The sequence below is a fragment of the Ursus maritimus genome, unplaced genomic scaffold (genome assembly GCF_017311325.1).
Source record: "Ursus maritimus isolate PB19 unplaced genomic scaffold, ASM1731132v1 scaffold_36, whole genome shotgun sequence".
Lineage (NCBI taxonomy): Eukaryota > Metazoa > Chordata > Mammalia > Carnivora > Ursidae > Ursus > Ursus maritimus.
Genome location: NW_024426230.1, coordinates 19,955,209 through 19,978,502, shown reverse-complemented (window position 1 = coordinate 19,978,502; position 23,294 = coordinate 19,955,209). Strand labels below are relative to the sequence as shown.

Below are 23,294 nucleotides of genomic sequence, written 5' to 3'. Positions count from 1 at the left end.
AGTCTAGCTTTTTCCACAAATCTGGTGCATGTCCAGCCATTTTCTCATTATGCTTCACAGAAACTTCATTTTATCTATGTAGATTTGCTTTCCTCTCCTCACCTCAACTGTTTTCTTCTCCTTACTTGCACTCATTTGCATATTTTAGATTTATATTTTGAACTCAATATTCGGTGTGCAAAAGATTTAGTGAAAACAGGATTTAGACAAGGGGATTGCAAAAGTCACTTTAAACAATCCATTACCACCAGTTCAGTCCAGTGTTAACGAGAAAATGAGATATATTGTTCTAGGATGCTGAGGAATTTTCCTGGATGAGGAATAAAATAAACTCTCCTTTGCCACGCTCCCTCGTTGGGAAGGGGGTCGGAGTTAACGGAGAGAAGATGCTGGATCAGAGCTGGAAGGGGTTTAGGACTGAAAACATTTGTTACTCCTCTGGCTCCTCCTTCTCCGCCCCCAAGCCTGAAACAGGGCGTCCTACGCAATGCTTCCAGTCAGCGAATGCGTGTTGCCAAGGCGCTGAGTGAAGGCTGCACCATAATCCGCTGTGGTTAGAGTAGAGCAACACTGGGTGCAATCTAAGGCAGGGCTCAGTCTCAGTGCAGTGTTACAAACTGCTTTGCAACCCAAAGTCGTCAACATGAAAGCTTTTGGGATTCGATAAAATCAGGTTCAGAAAACATCGCACTTCTTGGGCAAACAGCTCCAATTAAATATCCCATTACAAGTATAACTTTGCATTCAATCTATTATCCTCTCAACAACAAAACGTTCTTTCTCATTCTCAAATATCTGGCGGGCAGGGAAAACGAAAAGCTCTCTCAAACGTACTCGGAAAGCTGTTTCTTCAGACAAGTAAGCAACAGATAGCAGAACACCAGCTACCAAACCAGTAGGGGACGAGGGTAGCTGAGAAAGGCCAAACTTAATAACCGCTGTAGCGCAGGAGAACGCAAGCGACGTCTGACGTAAGCCTTCCTGCCGCAGAGCATAACGGGAGGAGCGGCGAAACGTGTTGGGGGCGCGCGCCCTCTGAAAACGAAACGAATTCTGCAGAAGACTAGAGCGGCGCCCTCGGTACTTTTGGCCACTTGGGGTTACCCTTCTTTTGTGGAAACAGCATCGTCCGCGCGGTAGGGGCCACCCCTAGTTTTCTCGAGTCGCACGGTGACGTAGTTCCTGAGCGCGCCAATCAGGGGCTGGCTGGAGGGCGGACTCTTCAAATTTGAATTCCCAAACTGTTGGGGGTGTCAGGGAGCCTCGCGGAGGAAGTGAGGGTAACCTGAGGCCGGGCTGCGGGTGGGGGCTGTAGCCAACTTGGGCCAGAGGCGCGAGCCTTGGGATCGCCCACCCCACGCGAAGCCAAGCCCGGACTGCCGCCTTCTAGCCCTGTCAGGCCCTCCACCCAAGGTATGAACTCCTTGCCCCGGTCCCCTCTCCTCCTGCCATCGGTCCCCTCTGGCGCTGAGAGTCCCAGCCCCTCAGCATTTTCGGCCCGCGAGGGCATTTGTACGTTTTTGGTTTTGGTAAGGGGCCTCGCAACTGCTCATTCGGTGTGTACATAGTTGTTGCGTGTCTACTATCGTTGAGATTCGTTTCGATGGTGAACGCTCTGGGCCTTTGTTCTAAAATCACTTCTAGTAAAAAACCTTTACGTTAGAGTGATTTGTGTGCATCACTGCCCTTGGACCCCAAGATCCACAGTGCCATAGAAACAGTTGATCCATCGAACTCATTATTTCTTCTGGTTAAATTACACATTGGTTGCAAATATACATAGATGTTAATAAAATTATTGAGAAAATGGAGGGCTCCTTCATTCCTGCTNTTCGAAGTTAACACTGTTCGCAGTTTGGTACACTTTCAGATTTTTTCCCCTATGCTTATGCTCTTGTGTTTTACAGAAATGCGATTATACGTCCTCTTCTACTCCTTCCTTTTTTATTTAATATATCCTAGCTGTTTTCTGTCAGTACTTATATAGGAATATATCTTTTTTATTGAATACATAGAATTCATTTGTATGGATGTAGCAGAATTCCCTCCCATAGTGGTGGACTAGTTTATTTGCATTTTATACTTCCTGTTGAGCATTTCATTAGATTGTGAGGAATTGAGATTGTGTAAACCTGTACAAACTTTGCCAGTTTTTAGTGTGCAGTTGTCCCAATTTATTCATTTTTGATTTTGAGAGTATAAAGTGAACCACTAATGAGTATTTTAACTCTCAGCATAGAGTTGCTATCACTAGCACATTGCCAAACACATAAATCTATGCATTATTAGTATATATTTACTGAATGAACATTCTGTGGAAGAATTCAGTAGTTTTAGTGTCACAGGACTAGATTGCCAAGATAGCCTTCTTTTTTTTTTTTTTTTTAAAGATTTTATTTATTTATTTGACAGAGATAGAGACAGCCAGCGAGAGAGGGAACACAAGCAGGGGGAGTGGGAGAGGAAGAAGCAGGCTCATAGTGGAGGAGCCTGATGTGGGGCTCGATCCCACAACGCCGGGATCACGCCCTGAGCTGAAGGCAGACGCTTAACCGCTGTGCCACCCAGGCGCCCCCCAAGATAGCCTTCTTTGTCAGCTCTTGTTATTGAGGACTATTTCCTTTTTTTTCTCTTACAAACTATTGGATAAAATACTATTTGCATATGAATTTTTAACTTGCATACTTCTCACACAAGTTACTTAGATAAATATACTTGATTTCTTTGATCTGTGTTTGTATTTTCTGTGATATACTTTTTATGCTTATATGATGTCAAAGACTGATTAGAATAGTTATAAATTCAGCAATAGAGATGCAATAAGTTGAAACTCCTAAGTTCCAAGGTCCTTAGGTGGAAATGTTTTATTTATTTACCAAGTGTTACAAAATGCAACTATATGGTTCATCACCTAGAATCTTAATTTACAGGTGAGGGAAATAAAAAAGTATTTATAAAAGCAAGCTAAAACAAGTCTAAGACCATCTATTCTCAAGTACATGATCTCCTCTAAAAATTCTAAATAGCACTAATTTTTTAAAAAATCATGAGTATAATTTACTTTTGATTTGAGGGTTTTTCAACTAAAACCTTATAGTTAAAAGGTTCAGCAGCATAACATAATCAGGATTGGGAATTATTTAATTAAAAAATTGAATGAATCTTTCAGCTTTCATTAGGATGTATCATCATAGCTGCTGCCTTAACATTTAAGTACCTAAAAGGAAAAGCAATGTTTGTGAAATTTAATCTTTTACAGTCTAATATAGTGCCATATGCAGATGTCATTTAATGCTTTTTGATGCAGTATTAGATTGGAACCTCCAGGACTTGAGGTTCAAGTACATTTAAAAATCAGATGCTCAAAATTAAGTTTTTATAGTTACTAAGTAGATGATTTGGTGAATACTACTTTTTTCTAGAGAAGTAAATTTAAAGACCAGACTGCTCATCTAGAATAATAAAATAAGTCTTTAACAAAAATGTAAAACCTTAGATTTGTAAGCTATAGATTATCCAGTGTTGTTATGAACCAATTAAACCTTTTAATTAGTATAATATTGTTATGGAAAGCAAATAAACTTTTTTGCACCAAATCATGATAAAGGTTGATTTCACATTGAACTACAGGTTCCTCTGGACCCCTGCTGAAGGTCTACTATCCTGAATATTGTGTTTAAGTGAATTATCTGTTAGAGAAAATTTGTTTCTACTGTTTCTCAAGATGATTGCAACACCTTTGAAACATCCAGGAGTGCATTTGTCTTCAGAGACCTCTTCTCAGAGAAGAAATATGCCCATGCATGCAATCTTTTTTGACAGCATTTACTCCTGTAAAAGATTTGGCAAAATATCAGAACTCCTCTTTAACACTGAATGACCATAAAACGAATCATTTGCTAAAAATGACAAATTTTAGTAATAAAAATATATTTCATTCCACCATGCTAGCAGAGGCTACCACCTCTAACAGCTCTCTTGATATCAGTGCCATAAAGCCCAACAAGGATAGATTGAAAAATAAAGCAAACTATGAATCACCAGGAAAAATATTTCAAAGAATGAAAGAAAAAGTACTGCGTGACAAGCAAGAACAAGCATCAGGAAACGGTAGTTTGTTGGAACCACCAAAAAGTGAGAAGAAAATTGTTGCTCCTGAAGGAGCTGAGAAAAGAGTATTGCAGCATACCTACCTCTGTGAAGAAAAGGAAAACAACAGATCATGCCAATCAGATAAAAATTCACCAAGAGGTTAGTTTTCTTATGTGTTGGTTGAAAAGCTTTGATGTGTTGTGTTTATTGTGTCTGATACTGTTTTAGGTATTCAGGATACAAGAGTGAACAAAATGGACAAAAATCCCAACCCTTGTGTAACTAGCTCTTATTCAGGTGGTGGGAGAGACAGATTTAAATAAGTAGTTTTTATGGTACAATAGAAGAGAAGTACTATGGAAAGAAAAGGCTGGGTAAGGATGATGGAGAGAGTTGGAGTGGGTTGTAATTTTCCATGTGGCGGTCAGGGTGTGGTTCAATGAGAAGATGGCATTTGAGCCAAAAAATTGAAGGAGGTGATAGATACAGATAGAATTTTGGAAAAATTGGGAAGGATGATCCAGACAAAGTCACAGCTGGTACAGATACACTGGAATAAGAGTATTCCTCAAAAATTCAAGAACCAGCTATGAGATTAGTATATCACAGAGTGAGTGGACAGAAGTGGGAAGGAGGAGACGGGTAGAGTCAGATAATATATAGAGCCTTATAGGTGAATGTAAGAGTTTGGCCTTTTACGTGAGCAAATTAAGGAGTCAGTGGAGTGTTCTGAGCAGAGAAGTGACAAGATCTGACTTATATTTTCAAAATATCACTTGCTGTCCATTTGAAATAGTACATTTATCTAGGTGAGATAGGTGTTGGTTTGGTTTAGATGGTAGCAGTGAGAATAATAAGTGGTTGGATTCTGGGTGTATTTTGAAAGGAAGAGCTCATAGACTGGGTGCAGAATGTAAAAGATATAAAGGGTGGCTCTAGGGTGTTTTTTTTGTTTGTTCGGTTCTGGGTTTTTTTGCTTGAGTAGCTGTAAGAATGGAATAATTTAACTGAAATGGGATAGACAGGGCGGGGTGGTTCTCAGTAATTAAGTTTTTTATATGTTAGTTTTGATATAGCTATTAAAAATTGAAGTGTAGATGTGATTAGGCTGTTGAAAAAAAATAGTTGGAATTTAGGGAAGTGGTCCAGGTGAGAAAAATACATTCGGGAATCATTAGCACCTAAGTGGTATTTGAAGAGATTAAATGAGGTCATCAAGGATTAAGTGTAGAAAGAGAAAACATTCAAGGATGACTCCTGAGGCACCCCAAAATTTAGAAGTTAAGAATAAACGAACCATAAGAAGAAGATGAGGAGGAAGAAAAACCAGAAGTGATAGTTGGGAAGCCAAAAGAACAAAATGCTTTAAGGAAGGGGTCTTTCACTATATCTGATGCTGCTAATCAGTCAAGTAAGGTGAAGGCTGAGATTTAACCATTGTATTTAGCAACATGGGGGTCATTGGTGGCTTTGATGAGGGGATTTAGTGGAGTGATAGGATCAAAAATGTGATTCAGGAGGGTTCAAGAGAGAATGTGAAGGAGAGAAATTGACAGTGGTAAGTGTCTATGACTCTCCGGAGAGAGCAAAGAAATAAGGGAAGTATGGTTTTGAAATATTTTAGTTTTGGAGTGGCTGGCTGGCTGTCCCAGTCTTTAGAGTGTAGAACTCTAGATCTCAGGGTTATTGAGTTGAAGCCCCATGTTGGGCCTGGAGCCTACTTAAAATATATTTCTTTTTTAATATACATATATATGTATTTTATTGTTTTTAATATATGGGGAATGAACAGTTTTGTATGCTATTGGGAATGATCCAGTAGGGAAGGAAAAACTAAAATTGGTAGTATGATACCTTGAGTAGTTGAGATGGAACAGAATCTGAAAATGGAAATTTTGGCCTTATCTAGGAACACGAACAGATTATGTTCAACAAGAAGATAGGCAGTGTTTATGACTTAAGAAATAATCTGAAGTGGGCAATAAAATCATTAGCTGAAAGTGAGCATGGGAAGCTGGTATTAAAGTTTGAGGAGGTGGAGGTTTAAATAATACAGGAGAGTGGAAGAGTAAATGGTCTAGGCCTAAATTTGATTTTTTTTTTTTTAAGATTTTATTTATTTATTCGACAGGATAGAGACAGCCAGCGAGAGAGAGAACACAAGCAGGGGGAGTGGGAGAGGAAGAAGCAGGCTCATAGTGGAGGAGCCTGATGTAGGGCTCGATCCCATAACGCCAGGATCACGCCCTGAGCCGAAGGCAGACGCTTAACTGCTGTGCCACCCAGGCGCCCCCTAAATTTGATTTCTTGTGCAACATTAAGGATCTACCTGAGACTTGTGAGCATGAACTTAAATGAGAGTAGTCAGTGTGGTTATGAGTTTTCCTTTAGTCCTATTTAGCTGCATAGGTGTTGCTGGGGAATAGGCAGGGAGTTGAATTTTGTCAGGATTGTAATTTTATCAAATAGGATGAAGAGGACAAGGGCGTTGAGGTGTGTGTATAAGGGGACTGTGAAATTTAAGTTAGTTATACAGAGATAAGAGGACCTGAAGTAGATGAGGAAGTGTGAAGAAGTGTTAGGTGTTGTTAGGATAGTCATTGGATTTGAGAGAATGATCTGGGAGGATAGAATAATCAGAATTTGGGACATTTGAAATAGAGATTTTAATGAATTACAGTAATTACTAAACATTTTACATGTACTATCTCATATAATCCTTTCAGCAGACACTGGGTAGATGCTCATTTAATAGTCTAGGACATGGGGCTTACAAAGAGGTTATGTCTGCTCCACGTCTCCCAGGTAATAAGTGATGTGCTGAGAATTAATACAGGTACTTATTTGAAAGGCCATGCTCTTTACTACACAATAGACTGTGGATATATTGTTGTATTTCAAAGACAGTGATATGTTTTGATACAAAAAGCAGAGTTTCTAAGGGAGTTTAGGATGGAGGTAGGGGAGTACACAAAATCTGTTTCGTACAGTCTGGGAGGAAAGGGAGAAGCAAATAATGCACATTAAAGCATGTTTTATTTGTCAAGTGGAATTAGAGAGGAAGAAATAACTCACTGCTTTGAGAATCTGATGGCTCTTTTCCCAGAAAATGCACACCTATAGAAACACAAATTTTGTATGTAATTTCAGAGACCTTTTGGAGAATCTGCATGGACTTTGTACTCTAAAATAAATGACCTAGATTCTATATCATGGTTATATCTGATTGAATTACCTGCTTGTCTTTACTGCGTTGCATGCCATTTCTAGTAGAATGAGTTAAAGAAATAAAAACTAACCCTTCTTTTATGATACACATCATTATAACAAAATCTTTAAGATTTCTAAAACTAAAGCTGCATATTTACTAAAACATAATCACTACCAATTTTTGTCAGAATATTTTAAATTAAACATAAAATAATTCCATTTTTCCTCCAATTTTAAGTCTGTTACCCTCCCCTTTTTGTGTGAAAGAAACTCATTTCTACCTTCAAGAAATAAAACTTTAACCATCTAGGATATAAAGTAGAATAAAATGTAGGCAATACTATTAGTCCCTACTTGTCTAGTAGATAAGCCTACCAGATTTTGTCTTCGAAGGTCTACTAAAGAGATGTCAAAGGTGTATAAATTATGGTTGTGTCTGCTATTGAGTCACAACATTGCAACTTTTAACATACAAGCTATACCTCTTCACCTGTTTTTTCACGTTTTAGAAATTTACAGCAACCAGAAGCAGAATCAGAATTTTCCAGACTGGATGGCACTTCATATATAATCTTAAGATATGCCTCTCTGATTTGTGGCAGCACCAGAATTTTATTCCAGATCACTAAGCTTCGAAGTCCAGTAATATACTTTGGTCTAGAGCTGACAAGTTATAACATGTAGTTTTCAAAAAATTCTTTCTCAGCATACTGTACATACAGAGAATGTAATGAAAGCATGAGAAGATAAAAAGGGTAATTAACTATGTTACAGAAGTATACTATATTGATCTGATCATTATTAAATGTTAATAAAAGACATTTTTTTCTTCTCAGTGACTAATACAATTCAATTTCCTCTTTCTTTAAAAACAAAACAAAACTCAACTTCAGTGCAAGAAGTTTCTCTAGTATCATCAAATAGTACTTTCCTTCTGATAAAGCAAAGGAAAAGAAAGCATCTCTGCATAATTTAATTTATGGTAAAGTGCTTTTTGTTTTGTTGAATGTATAGTTGAATGTTCTAGATACTTATTTGCCCTGTGTAGGCATCCTTTTCAGAGAGACTGGGCAAAAGGGTGGAGCATTCCTAACCTGAACACTTCTTTTTAATATAAACAGTTTGGTATTATTCTATTTCTCTCTTTTAATTTCATATGATTCTTCTATAAATTTTGTTTGGTCTTGTATTTTTTGCAGAGGTTCCATTTCTGAACCAAGAACATGAAAATATTTCAACTGCAGGATTCTCAAACAAGGCATTACCTAGAGCTCAGTTGGCTAAACAGATTCTTCACTCAAGGGAGAATACATTTGTAACCACTAAGTCCAAAAAGGACACCTTTGTTTTAGAAGGCGTTGATTCTGTCATTGAAAAATCCCAAAATACTGCTGTTGAGACTCTCAATACTAACTGTGTTCCTGTTAAAAATGATGGTCAGTCAATGGTTTCTGATAGTAAGATGACAACAGAAAGGACTTCACAAGAGGAAATTAAGGAAGGAAATGAGAGCACAATGCCCAGAGATACTGATCTGGGTTCCATAAATGATACCTGTAAAATTGTGCTTGCAACTCCAAGATTTCATATAACAATACCTCGGAAATCAAAAAGAAATGCTTCAAATCATTCTCCTCCAAGTACACGTCAAACTCGTACAAATGGAGTTAAAAAAAATAAGGTAGGGCATCTAACATCAGATTTACATTTATGTTTTTACCCTCGTTCTTCAAGAACTGAGCTCTTAAACTCTTATTAGTAGCTTCATTTTTGTGTTTTATTGTTATGTCGTGTAGAGGCATTGTGGCTTAGTGAAAAGAGCAGTGGGTTGAAAGTAAGAGAATCCAAGTGTTAAGTCTTAACCTTGCTCTATTACTAGTTGTATAATCTTCAACAATTTCCTTACTCCCTTCGGGGATGAACACTGAGTTCATTTATGTTTTTAATTTTTTTTTTTCTGATTCTTGGGGTACTATTAACAACAATTAAAAGAGAAAGGGATTATAGCTTATGAAGACTTGAGAATTTTTCCTATTGTAAAATAATATAGAGTGACCAATAAAACACTTTAGGCTATCACGCTATGTTACATTAGGATAAATTCTATGAATGAAGTGGAATGGAATACAAGTTCCAGGACAAAGATGTAAATTTTCCAATTGTTAAAGGTGTGTCCATAACTTTTTAAAAGGATAATAGTGGTATTTAAATTCCATCTAAAATTGAGGGGTGCCTGGCTGGCTCAGTAAAGCATGCAACTCTTGATCTTGGGGTTGTAAGTTCAAGCCCCATGTTGGAAGTGTGATGTAACAGTTATACTTTTGTTTTTTTAAGATTTATTTTTATTTTAGAGAGAGAGTGCATGAGGGGTGGGGGTGGTTTGCAGACAGGAGGAGAGAATCCTCAAGCAGACTCCTTGCTGAGTGTGGAGCCCAGTGTGGGGCTTGAACCCAGGACCCCGAGATCATGACTAAGCTGAAATCAAGAGTCAGATGCTCAACCAACTGAGCCACCCAGGTGCCCCATAACAGTTATAGTTTTATATCTCAGTGTATTCTTTGGAAATTGCATATTTGCAAATATTTAGACTTAGATGAATATTTTTAGATGTTGCTTTAAAAATATGTGAGATGGGTTGAGCAAAAAAGTTTGAAGACCGCTGTAATGGGAGATCCCACAGTACTAATTCTGTCATTGCTACAGTGCTTTTTATCTTACTAAGACCAAGCCTCCCAAGAATCTTATCTGTATACAGTTCTGTACATCCCCTAGTTCTGACCCAGTCTCTCGCTCATCACCAAACATTGCATTGTACCCTCTTGAACTCAGGGTGTATCATCAGCAAAATGTTAAATTCTCAATTTTCTGTAAACATTTCTTAACCTTGCTCTAACCAAAATAATGGCTTCTTTTCTTAAATGGTGGCTCTTTTTTCTCCCATATCCCACATTATTGGACCTAAAGATGATATAATGTATCTCTTTTGTTCCTCATTACTATTTCAGGCCATTTTCCTTCCTTCTCTTTAATACAACCCCACTCCCCCTCCCCAGCTTCTTTGAAGCAAGTGCCATAAGGCTCTATCACTCTCTGTTCCTTCTTGTAGTCCTATATAATACAACCTGCTAGTCATGACCTTGCATTACTATTGAAGTGTTTAATACCTTTTACTTTTGCCTCTGCTGCTACTTCTGTCATCAGCTCTGGTGACACATCCATATAGATGATCCATCCAGCCTCCTTGAATTCTTGATCTTAAATGACCTTTCCCTTACCCTCTACCCTAGTCATACTCATACCTTGTCTTTGCCAGTACATGCACCAGATTCTCACTTTCAAGCATCCTGCTTTCACCAACTCCTGCCTTTCCAGATCATTCTACCCCTAGCACTCTTCCCTCTCCCCCACCATCAATACCTCACCTTACTAAGGCAACCCTTTAGTCCAGCAGTGCTCTCCTGTCCTCATTTACCCCTTTACCTTACAGATTCCATGGTCCCATCATTGTAACCATTTCCTTGATTTAACTCTCAGGTCTCTATTGCTTTTCCCTCTGTTCTCTTTTGACAAAGTTGTGATCTAGTTAAGTTTCACTCATATACCTAAGAAGCAACAGGCAGGGGCACCTGGGTGGCACAGTTGGCTGAACCTCCAACTCTTGGTGTTGGCTCAGGTCGTGATTTCAGGGTTGTGAGATTGAGCTAGTGCGGAGTCGCTTAATACTCTCTCCCTCTGCCTCTCCCCGCTCCTCTTTTTCTAAAATAAATAAATCTAAAAAAAAAAAAAAAAAGCAACAGGTGGCTGGAACAAAATGTACAGCCACGCTGGTCTCATTTTAAACTTGACAGTAAACCTTAAGTGGGCTCTCAGCATTGAACATCAGTCGTGCTACACTTCACCTGTTAATCCACCCCATACGCTGACTTTCCTAGAATGATATTTCATTCTTTTTCTCTCTCAAAACTTCCAGATCTCCTCTCTTCCTCATTCTCAGTTTATTGAACCTCATATTCGCATTACCAAATCCACCAATCTACTTGCTGCTCTATCCATGTATTCCGCTTCCCCTTCTCTTATAATGGATGAAGAATTTGTGCTCTCTTTTCAAGGCCAGTTCATTTCCTCTTACCACCTAAAGAACTTTGTCCCTCTAATTATCCCCTCAATTGTTTCCTCTCTTCTGGAAAATTCCCATTAGCATATAAATTTGCTGAAACATGGCCGGCATTTAAAAAAAAAAATGCAAAGAAAAATCCACCTTCCTGTTACTCCCTATCCCATTCCATCTATCACCCCATTTTTTTGTTTCTATTTACTATAAAACACCTTGAAAGAGGTGCATGTATTCACAGTTTATGTTTCTTCTTATTCCCTCTTAAATATGTTCTACTTCAAACATTCATAAATCACTCCATGAAGATTGCCTTTTTCAGGTTCACCAGTGATCTCCATATCACCAAACCCAATAATTATTATTTCTTATTATTCTGTTGCTCACAACGGTTGTAACACAGTGAATCAAAACATCCTTCTTAAAACACTGTATTGCATTTTCTTGAATTCCATGATATCTCACTCTTGATTTTCTACTGTCTCAGTGGCCATTCTTCTCATTACCCTTTGCTGCTTCCTCTTGTCACAGTTTATGATGTTGGAATTCCCCAGAATCAGTCCTTGAAACTGATTCTCGAGTGCCTGCACACATTCTCAAGACTGTATTATCCACTGCTGTAGCTTTAAATTCCATTTTTCTACTGATAGTTCCCAAATATATATCTCCAGTCCAGAACATTCTCCTAAACCCCACTCACATATTCAGTTGTCTATAGGACTTCTTTATTGATATCTAATAAGCATCTCAGATTTAATATGTCCAAAACTAAACTCTTGATTTCTTCCCCCAAAACTTCTCTCTGTTGTGTCCCATATTGGTACATAGTAATACCAGCCCCCCAAATATTTAGGTTACAAATTTTAGATTCATTTGATACTTCTGTTTTTCTATCATACTCCACATCCAAACTGTGAGGAAATCTGTTGGCTCTACTGTCCTGAATCTGGCCACTTCTCACTATTCAACCACTACCTCCTAGTCCAAGGTACCATAATCTCTTGGATTACTACAGTAGCCTAATGGTCTCCTTGGTTCCCCTGTTGCCTCTCTCTCCTTCATTTTGTTTTTCAGACAGAGGCCAGAATCATCATCATCATCATCATCATCATCATTATCATCATCATCTCCATCTCCTCCTCCCCCTCCCCCTCTTCCTCCTCTTGTTCTTGTTCTTGTTTTTGTTCTTCTGATTTTGTTTACCCTAGAGGAAAAGACAGGGTGCACACGAGCAGGGGAAGGGGGAAAGGGAGAGAGAGAATCTTTAAGTAGACTCCTCGCTGAGCACTTGGCCCTACACAGGGCTAGATCCCATGACTCTGAGATCATGACCTGAACCGAAATCAAGAGTCTGACATTTAACCAACTAAGCCTCCCAGGTGCCCTGCCAGAACCTTTAAATAGTCCAATTTCTACCCAGCAACCCCTTAAAATATTAAATCATGTCACTACTCTTCTTAAAATCCTCCAGTAATATTTTATCTCAAGAGAAAACCCTAAGCCTCTACCATAGTTTACAGGACTACATAATTCAGTCCTTGACATGCCTAACTTCATCTCTTACTCCCTGTTCTTGCTCTCTTGCTTATTCCTTTCAAGCTACTGTGCCCTCTGTGCTATCTACTTGGGGACTTTGTACCTGTTCCTTTGCCTGGGAGAATCTATTCCCAGGTAACCTGTAGTTTTATCCCTTACTTTATTCAGTTGTCTGTTCCAGGATCTTCCCTATCATATCTAAGTAAGCATGTCCTTTACTTATTTTTGATAATTATCACTGCCAGACATTATTTGTCCATTTGTTTGGATATAACCACCACCACTCCACTTGCTTCTACACATCCACCCCCCAGCCCCCATGAGTGCACGTTAGCGCGCGCGCGCGCACACACACACACACACACACACACACACACGAATGTTTGCTCTAATAGGGCAGCTGTTTTATTTCTTGCTGAATCCCACTGCCTAAAACAGTGCCTGGCATATTGTAGAGGTCAAAAATATTTTGCTGAATGAATATGAATGAACATTTTGATATTTTATGTAAGCAGGATGATACAAGATTCTGGAGCAAGAATTCCCGGATTTGTAACCAGTCCGTGCCCCTAACACGTTATTTAACTTGACTTTATAGTTTCTTTATCTATAAAATGAAGAAAATATTATCTGCCTCCTAGTGTTATAAGGATAACATGACTCACTGAATCTAAGATGCTTGGGACACTCACTGCGTAGTATTATTTTTTATTTTTAATGTCATCTCCATCTGACTGTTCCTTGATCTTAGATAGTTCCAAATGTGGAAGTTCTAAAAATGAAAAAGGAATTTCATTGCCTCTTCGTAATTGAGGAAAAAAATAAAATAAAAAATAAACATAATTGAGGAGAAGTGCAATAACTAGGAGCACCTTCCATTTTAACGTCTTTTTCTGGCTCAGCATAAAACTACCACTGAAGGATTTGTCTTTATAAATTCACAGTTTTTTGTATGTAAAGTAAATGGCTATTCAAATTATGACTTTTGTTGAATTTCTCATCAGAAATAGGTCAGTGTTAAGTTGTTACTCACTAGAAGCAATTTCTCAGCACAGACATTCACAGAAATTTTCCTCTACAATAGGGTTTTGTCCTAAAATAGAGAATTCTCTGAGCTGTTTAGGTATTTGCTCTGGAATAGAATGCTGTTAAATATTAGCAATCACCTTTGTAGTTTAAAGAAAATTAAATGCAACTCCAAATCAACTTTGCAAAAAAAAAGAAAAAATGCTACATTTTTTAGGGATAAGAATGATGGCGAAGTGTATATTACACAACTGACTCTTTTATCTAAGTTATGTCTTTTGTCTTTAATGGGCTCCCTAGACTTTTAGGTGATTTTTTTTTTTTCTCCAGTGGTTGAGATATTTGACATAAGAATATTTGAAGTAGAACTGATTCTGGATTGGAGAAAAATTATGCAGTACAACCTCCATTCAATCTCCCTCTTTTCTGTTTCATTGTATACAAGAGTTTTTACCTTATATTTAAAATAGAATGTGATTCTTATATAAATGAGCACTAAAGAATCATTTGGATTACTTATATGAGTTTTTTCTATTAATTTGATATAAATTGATATTGTCATGTTTTTGCTACAAGTAACACAGGAAACATATATTTCATTTTATGCTGATTAGGTGGTCCAGCTACAGGAATGGATGATTAAAATCATTAATAATAACACTGCTATATGTGTAGAAGGAAAATTGACGTAAGTATAACATTTCAGTATTCTAATAAAATTTATAAGTGTATGAGAGCTAAAAGGAGATGCATCTTCCAAAACAAAGACTTTATAACCAGGTTACCAACTGAGCCAGAAAAGTAAAAGGACTGTGCAGAAGCTGGATGTTGACTGTAACCAGATTTCTTGTTTTCACCTGTTAAGTTCCTTTTAGAATAGTAACAACTCAAATTTGTATACACAATGCTTTATTTTTTTCAGAGGTTCTAATAAGTGGACTGGTGTTCTCTGCTTAATTATATATGGGTAGTTAATATTTACTACGTGCATTTCAGTCCAGATTCTCACATCTAAATTGGGACAACCAGATCCAAATTACTGATCCAGAAAAGGAATCAGAATTATTTAAATCTTTGCCATACAGCTACATATTAAGTAATCATTGGCACACTCTGGTTTTCCCTAAAGCAGAAGCGTCATCGGGTAAGTGGGCTTTGCCTAATTTTCCTACTCTATTAGCACCATTTTCTCTTTTTCAAAACCAATTTCTTAGTGGCTAAGAAAAAAATTGTAATAAAAGGTTGTAAAAAAATAATATAAGATATCCCTCTTCAGGTACTCACCTAGAAGTTTATAAGTTGCTTATTTAAAATCTGTCTTGCCCATTCTATTTCTGCTTGTCTTGGGCCAATTCCCTTAATATCAAAGAGGTGGGCTGTGTTGCCGTTTTTGGAATCCCACTGCTGCTGCCTTACCAGCTGTATGACACGGGCAAATTATTATCCTTTTTCAGTCTCAGTTTCTTCATCTGCACAATGGTAATAATAATATTACCTATTCTTTGGGTTATTTTGAATATTAAAGTAGTTAATATTTGTAAGACTTGAGAACAGTGCTTTTGGAGTGCTATTTAAATGTTAGCTAAGTAAAATAAAACAAAAAAGCACAAGATCACTGTATTAAAATATGTATGAGTTTAATCCCATTTGACCAAATGAAAGGAACTTAACTGTCATATTATACTTATAATTAGTGTGTTTATTACTAGTTATCCGATGAATTGGGCATGTTCAACATTTACCTAATACATCTTTATATTTGGTTCTATTTTATATTCCTAGCTTCATTTAAGGAAATATGAAGAGTAGATTTATGGGTTAGTGATTTGATCTTGCAGTTTGTTTTTTTCCCAGTTGGAACCTCTATTTGGTACATTTCAAAGAGGAAGGTAAAAATACTTGGATGGGTAGTGAGGGTAAAAAAAACCCCACAGGATTAGAGGAATCCAAACTATGTAACTGCATGATAGCTACCACAGTATAGGCCCTTAGGAGGGACACAGGAAAACATTCTTCGGAAACTTGGCATCAGTTAAGATGAAGTTGCAAACATTGTCAGCCCCAGTCATTTAGGGAAGGCCCCTGCTTCCTTGCTAATGATAAATTTTGTATTAGTAATTTGGTTTGGCCACAGTGCAGTTTCTTGATACATACTCTGATGATCACATTAGCCAGGCAGTTGAGTTCTGCTGTAAAGTTTGGCTCACAGATGTTGTGTAATTAGAGGAATAATATTGCTAGAGTAGCTGGAGTGCAAATTTATTACTTTCTATTATTATAAACTTGTATACTTATATATGTACATTGTGATTATGGGTAAAATGTGAATATTTTGGCCTTTAATTTTCTCCTAGAGACATCACTAACATATATTGGCACAGTAATGTAATTATAGAACGGATTACGCACAACAAACTTAGGACTTTGTCAGGCAATATTTATATATTAAAAGGGATGATAGACCGGATTTCCATGAAGGAAGCAGGTAATGACTGTCTTTATTATAAATTATTTTAAATGAAATAATTAACCATATTTCTAACAGTGATATCTATCTTTTATTCTTAATTAGGTGTTTTAAAATTATGACTCAATCAAAATAAAAATTAAAACAGAATTGACCACATTATGTAAAACTATTATATGTGTTGACCATTTGTCTCTGATTTAATCACCCTTATTGACAGTTTAAATAAGTCCAGTGATTTTTAAAAATTCAAGTGAGTCATTGTTATGTGAGGAATTGCTTTATGAGACTATAATTTAACTCTCTAGTTTGTTGAACCTGCCCAGCACAACCCCAGTCCTGTTATAATCTAATTTCCTGCATATGCCTTGTGCACAGTAATGAGGCTGAAGAAAAACATACCTGAGTATTTAAGTTTGTGATTACCAGCAACAAGTTGTGGTCTCTTGGTGCTATTTGGTATCCTACCACATTTCCCTGTTACACTCACTCTCCCATCCTCCTTGATGACTATTGCATATTTTTACAAATTTTCAATACCTCCTTGTTTCCCCTAACATGAGAGGTACTGGGAGAGAGCGGAACGCCTGAGCAATAGAAACAATCAGAAGAGAACTTCACCATCACATTTACTGACCTGCTTACCTTTGTTTCTGCTTTTGTCAGGAATGAACTGTCCACACTCCTGTCTGTGTCAGCCTCTCCATTTGTACTCTACTTTCCATTTTCCCTCTTTTACTCAAGGATATCACTCCAGTAATTCTCCCTTATCCTGTCAAAACAAAAACCCTTTTAACCCCACTTATTTCAGCTACTGTTTACAGCAAAAACAGCTCAGATTCCAATTCCTTGAATTCTTTCCCATTTTTAAGAAATTCTCTTTAATCATGCCTTAAACTGAAATTCTTTACCAAACAGCCCTTATAACAGTTACCAGTGGCCCCCACATTGCTAAATCTAGTATATTCTTATCACAGTCATACTTACCTCCTTGAAATACTTCTTTGCCTTCTGAAACAGTATATTCAGATTTTCATGCTGCCTTACTCCCTGTTCCTTCTTAGTTTATTTGCTTATTTCGCTCTTTGTTCTTTGCCTCTAAATAATGGGGTAGACTGTGGCTCTTTGTATACACTCAGTGCTGTGCTGATTTCTTTTAGGCTTTAAATCTCATCTATATGGTAACAAATGCCGAATTTATATCTCTTACCAAAAAAACTCCCCAAGCCACTCAACTCATTTTCCATCTGCCCGTTTGACATCTCCAGTAAAATGTCTGCAGGCATCTCAAACTTGATATGTCTAAAACCTGGTCTTCTCCCTGAAATCTGCTTAGGTAATAGTCTTCCGCCTCTTTCCTTGATTCCAGTGGCTAGCCACAATCCTTGGAGACATCTTGAATCTTCAGTCTCTCTCACACCCACATTTAGTGGGTCAGTACATCTAATTGGCGTTATCTCCATAATTTATTGGGAAGCCAGGCCTCTGCTGACCTCTGTGTTCCAGACCTCCCTTATCTTTTGTCTGAATCATTGCAGAATCCTTATTTGTCCACTTGTATTTCCATAGACTTCTCAAAATAGCAGCTTTTACAGTCCTGTTAAAGTAAGTAAAATCCTGTGGCTCCCTTGCTCACAATCTTACTATAGCTTCCCGTCTCACCCAAAGTAAAAGTCTAGGTCCATAAAATGACCCCAGAGCCTTATCATCTTTCATGTTCCCCTACTGCCTCTATTCCCTTCTGAGTAGTCTCCTAGTACAAACTTCTTTCATTCCACTCCAACTATACTAATTTTTACATCAGGCCAGGCACACTATTACCTCATAGCCTTTTATTTCTTTCCCTCTGCTTCCAGTGTTTTAATCCCATATTGACACGTGGCTCATTCCCTCATGTCCTTCAAAGCTTTACTCAAATGATGCTGTTTCAGTGAGAACCTCTGTGACTAACCTTTTTAAAAATGCTGCCTGTACCCTTCTTCCTCCCCCAGCATAAATACACTCGTATCCCTTTGCCCTTTGCGTAATTTTTCTCCGTAGCATTGATGACCAACAAACAAGGTGTTTATTTATTGGTTTGCTTTCTCGTTCACACTAAAAGGCAAATTCCATGAAGGCAGGAATTTTTGTTTTGTTAATTGCTGAATCCTTAATGTCTGTGGCAGTGCCTGGCACAAAGTGAGCAATAAGTATATATTTTTTCAATGACCTAATGAACCAATGACATCTTTAAAATTCTCGGCTTTTAGATAATTTTTTTTTGTTTGTTTATTGTTAAATAGGATATCCAAATTATCTCACAAGGAAGTTTATGTTTGGCTTTCCAGAAAAATGGAAAGAGCATATTGATAATTTTCTAGAACAATTAAGGTAAAGTATTTCTTAACTTTTTAAAAAGTAACTTTATTAAGGTATAATTTACATTTGATAAAATGAACACATTTTAGGTATAAAATTTGAGGGGCTTTTACAAATATATCTGTTCATGTAACCAATGTAAATTGGTTTTAGTTTCTTTTTCAGGGGGGTAGGGAATGTTAGTTTTGAAGTTCTCTCTGATCTTGGATTTTTAGAAAGCAGTAATACTTTACTTGAATTTCTGTCATATGGAATAAATCTAAAAGGTAAATAACACTGATGACATTTCAGGGAGTGTCCTCATTCAACTACCCTTTAAGAGGCGTGTCGCTGTTAAACATGAGTGTGAAGTTCTTGGTCCTTTTTTCTTACATTCATTCCTTCAGTAGTTATTTTCAGTTGTTTAACAGACACTGTGTTGGCACAGGGAAAGCAAAGCAAAACTCTTGCCATTAAAGGAACTCATAGGGGATACAGTGACATAATTAATCACAGTACAGTTGTATAACTTACAATGCCAGGCAGGGGGGTTCCTGTAAAGAGCGAGATAGGAAGTGTTTTTATGGGCATACTGCCTCTGTCAACTATTCAGCTCTGCTTTTGTAACGGAAGAGCAACCATAGACAGTACTTGAAGGAATGAATGTGGTGGTGTTTCAGTAAAATTTATTTCCAAATATAGGCAACTGGCAGCATTTGTCCTGTAATTTTCTTACACTATTAGCTTAAATAGAAAATAAAAGCATAGAATAGTAAACACTTACAAGGTTTTATTTGATTCTTTTGATTTAAGGTGTTGTCCTTCAGTTCTTTGTGGGGGAAGAGGTAGAAGTCATAAAGGCTTAAATAATTTAAGATTAAAGGTAATCTTTGCTGGGGGGAAAATTTTTATCGGAGGGATTTTATTTGTATATTTAGTTTTTTGTTTTTGTTTTTTGAGAACAAGTATTAAAGGAAAAAATACATACTTATTTTTAGGGCTTGTGAAAAGAAAGAGGGAAAGGCCAGACAAAAACAGAAAACTGGAAGATTTGTCCCTGACGTACGAAAATCCTCAAAAAATAATGCAAGAGAAAACCAAAGAGATGTCCTCCAAAGAGCCAGCACTACTTACGACGTTGATTGTTGTCATTTGGGTATGTTTGCTCTTTTTTTTTTTCTCCTGGTATAGTGATAAATTCTTACATGAGCTCCACATTTATCTGTTTATATTGTATTGAGTTTTTTACTTACACTGCCCTAAAATTCTTATTTTTTAATACTTGAAAAACTGCAGTGCAGTCTGCTCATAGTTAGCATTCTGCTTATTTCTTTAAATATTACATTTTAGTTCATCAGAATCAAGAACACTGATAAACGTGTCAATGAAAGATGGTTATTCTTTCAGTTTCCTAGACTTGAGGTATTTAGGCTACCAACCTGCCTTGGACCTATATTACAGATGCCTATATTTTTATACTAAATTACATTTTTGTTAACAGAATAAAACCAGTTTGCTTTCATAGAGGGAATGGCATGTTTTTTGAATGACCATTGCTATAAAGGTAGCTGGCAGAACTGCTGTGTCAATTCTTTGCCAAAACTGTAATCTGCCTCACAACCCACCCTACCCCCGGCTGGAAAAAAGTATGAACATTAACTTACTACTCTTTCTAGATAACATTTTTTGAAAGTGAATTCTTTAATGTGGAAGGGCAGCTTATCTTCTATATAATAATTTGTTGAAATCTCCATCTTTGTACACCTAGAACTGAAAAATGGTAAGCACAGTAGATTGCCAGGAGCCACAGAATTAAACATGTGCCATGATAATTGCCAAAATAAACCACCATTAAGGCTTCCAGATGACCAAGTAAATAATACTTTTCAAAATGGAGGAGGAAATGACTTATCTAATCAGGTAAGCTTTTATGGTACACTGTGATATGTAGAGTGGTGGTGTGATGCTACTAAAAAGGTTTGGGACCAAATCAGAAATCATGAATTCTGTTAAATATCAGCCTTTTGTTAGTCTTGACAATGTCTTGATATTTATTTTCTCCATGTCTCATTGGAAAAGTGCAATGAATAATAACAGAAAGTTTAGCTCTTAGAGTAAGACTTAAATACAGTGTGTGTGTGTGTGTGTGTGTGTGCATGCACTGACATATCACAGGTATTAAATCGATAAAGGAATAACTAAGATAGTGGATACCCACATGGTACTTCCAAAGCTTAAGCTCTGGCAAATGAGTTTCCGAATGCTTCCATTAATGAAATTTGTAGAACTAAAAGTACCTAGATATTTATATGCCTGATACATACTGTGAAAATACTTGAGGTCATGTTTATAGGTAGTAGTCGTTAAAGTAAAAAGCTATCTTTTTGTTTTGAAGGAATTAATTAGAAAGAAAGAATATGAAAACTTGTCTTCAGAGAAACTTGAAAATTGTGAAAGAACAAACAAAATGATAATTAAAAGTCAGAAGCAAGGTAATATATCTTTATTGGTTTTATAATAAGCAGCTTTTATTTGAAATGTTTTTAATATAATAAAAGTGATCTCATAAATTTCCAAATCTAAAATGGTAAACCAAGTATTTCAGTGGTTATAAATGTCGGGGGTGTTTTGTTGTTTTTTGTGGGTTTTTTTTTTTTTTTAAACCTTTTTTTTTTCTTTAATTGAAGCATAATTAACATACGGTGTTATTAGTTTCAGGTATACAGTAGGGTTTTGTTTTTCTATATAACATGATTTGCATAATAAAATAATCCATTACCTGACATACCATATTTACTTGTAGGTTTGCCTCCCTTAATCTAGGTACTAAATAATTTTTATTTACTTATTTTTTTAACCTTTTTTTTTTTAAAGTAAACAATACGCCCAACATGGGGCTCAAACTGACAACCCTGAGATCAAGAGTCACATGCTCTACCAACTGAGCCAGCCAGATACCCCTAATTTTTTTTTAATCACAAAAATTATTTTAAATATGCTTTTTGGAATGTTTAAGGTGATATATCTTTATTGGTTTACATTTAAAAGAAACGTTTAAAGACTATGAATCTTTTTATGAAATTAATGCCGTCATTTAGCTATGTGTAAGTGTTGATTTTCAAAATGATTTCATTGAAATCCTGCATAACAGAATTTAAAGAGCCTTTTCTCTATACCTTAGCAAGTTTAAAATTTCATACTGAGTTAAATCCATCAGCTTAGTAGCATTTTTATTTCTTCTTATAAGTGAAAGGAAGTGAAAGTGAAGAACATTTGTAAGTGTTTAAAGAAGTAGAGAGGAAAAGCAATACTATTTAGACTATCAGGATCATGCAACTTAGGTTAAAGTATCCAGAATAGGATAAATCTTTATTCAGATTATTTAATAAAATGAATAAAAATATTCAGAATAAAAGTATTTTGTTTAAAATTAGAAAGTTCAAAATTTTCAAATTGCCAGTTGAACATTTGAATCAGATTTCTGTGAGGAATTAAAACACTTCCCTCATGAAGATAGATGATTCCATTGAGAAATCTTGCAGACACTTTCTTGATTACTTTTGATTAATACCACTTCTCCATGAATTATAATTTAGCGGCTTCTTTTCTCCCCAGCATCCAACATTACTCATCCGTCTTTCATTTTATCATTCATCTTGTAAAATGGTACATAATATGTGTAGGTTGTTGCAGTATTTCACTATGATGATTGGTGTGATTATAATTTGTATATATTATTTATAAATACAGTTGGATAATTTATAATTAGAAGTTAATTTAGTTTGGCTTCTGTTTTCTTAAGTTTCAAATTGGAGAATTTCTCTCATTTTAATTTGCTTTCTTTAGTGACACAGTATAATAAAGATTCCCAAGTTCTGATTTGGTTGTTATCCCATGATGTTTCATGGAGTTTGGGCAACTCAGCCAAACTATGTTTCCATTGCTACCATTAGGGATGAGAATGGGCCACACAGATAGAGTTCCTTGTTCCCCTAACGAGGATAGCTTGCATTTCATGTAAGGAATTAACATACCTAGTAAGGTTTTAGTAACCCTAGTGGTTTTCTTATGTCACCTAAGTATTTTACCTCTAAAGAGTTGATTTAACAAATATTTATTTATCATTTACTGCATATTTGAAAGGCTCTGTCCTATAACAACAAAAAAAATCCAAAAATGAAGACAAAATTCATACTATTAAGGATTTTTTTTGCAGTCTAGTTCAAAGATAAGACAAGTTTGTATTTAAAATGCAAGGCACATTGTCAAACATGGCATTATTTAAAAGTATTCTGGAAATTTGAAGGAGAACTTTCATTCAGTTGATGGAATCAGGACAAAGTTTGTGCATTAGGCAGATTAGAGAATGGAATTAAAACAAGTAGTGATTTGGTTTGTGAGTGAAGAAAACTTTCCAAGTAGAATGCTATTAGTGAAAGTTGAGAATCAAGAAAATTGGGAGAAATAGTGGTCTAGTAGACATAGAATATGGTTCACACTTGAGTACAGTGAGAG

At 36.4% G+C, this 23,294-nt stretch overlaps 1 protein-coding gene across 1 annotated transcript in view; it reads left to right on the top strand.

Annotated features, from left to right (window-relative positions):
- The first annotated feature begins 962 nt into the window (after positions 1-962).
- The window catches only part of MIS18BP1 (MIS18 binding protein 1), a 42,125-nt gene continuing 19,793 nt past the window's right edge, over positions 963-23,294 (top strand). The window contains 10 exon segments of the mRNA XM_040620868.1: positions 963-1,413; positions 3,631-3,825; positions 3,827-4,251; positions 8,502-8,983; positions 14,590-14,663; positions 16,330-16,460; positions 18,725-18,812; positions 19,778-19,935; positions 20,548-20,699; positions 21,175-21,271. Coding sequence (XP_040476802.1) covers positions 3,725-3,825; positions 3,827-4,251; positions 8,502-8,983; positions 14,590-14,663; positions 16,330-16,460; positions 18,725-18,812; positions 19,778-19,935; positions 20,548-20,699; positions 21,175-21,271 — 1,708 coding nt within the window. The 5' untranslated portion in view covers positions 963-1,413; positions 3,631-3,724.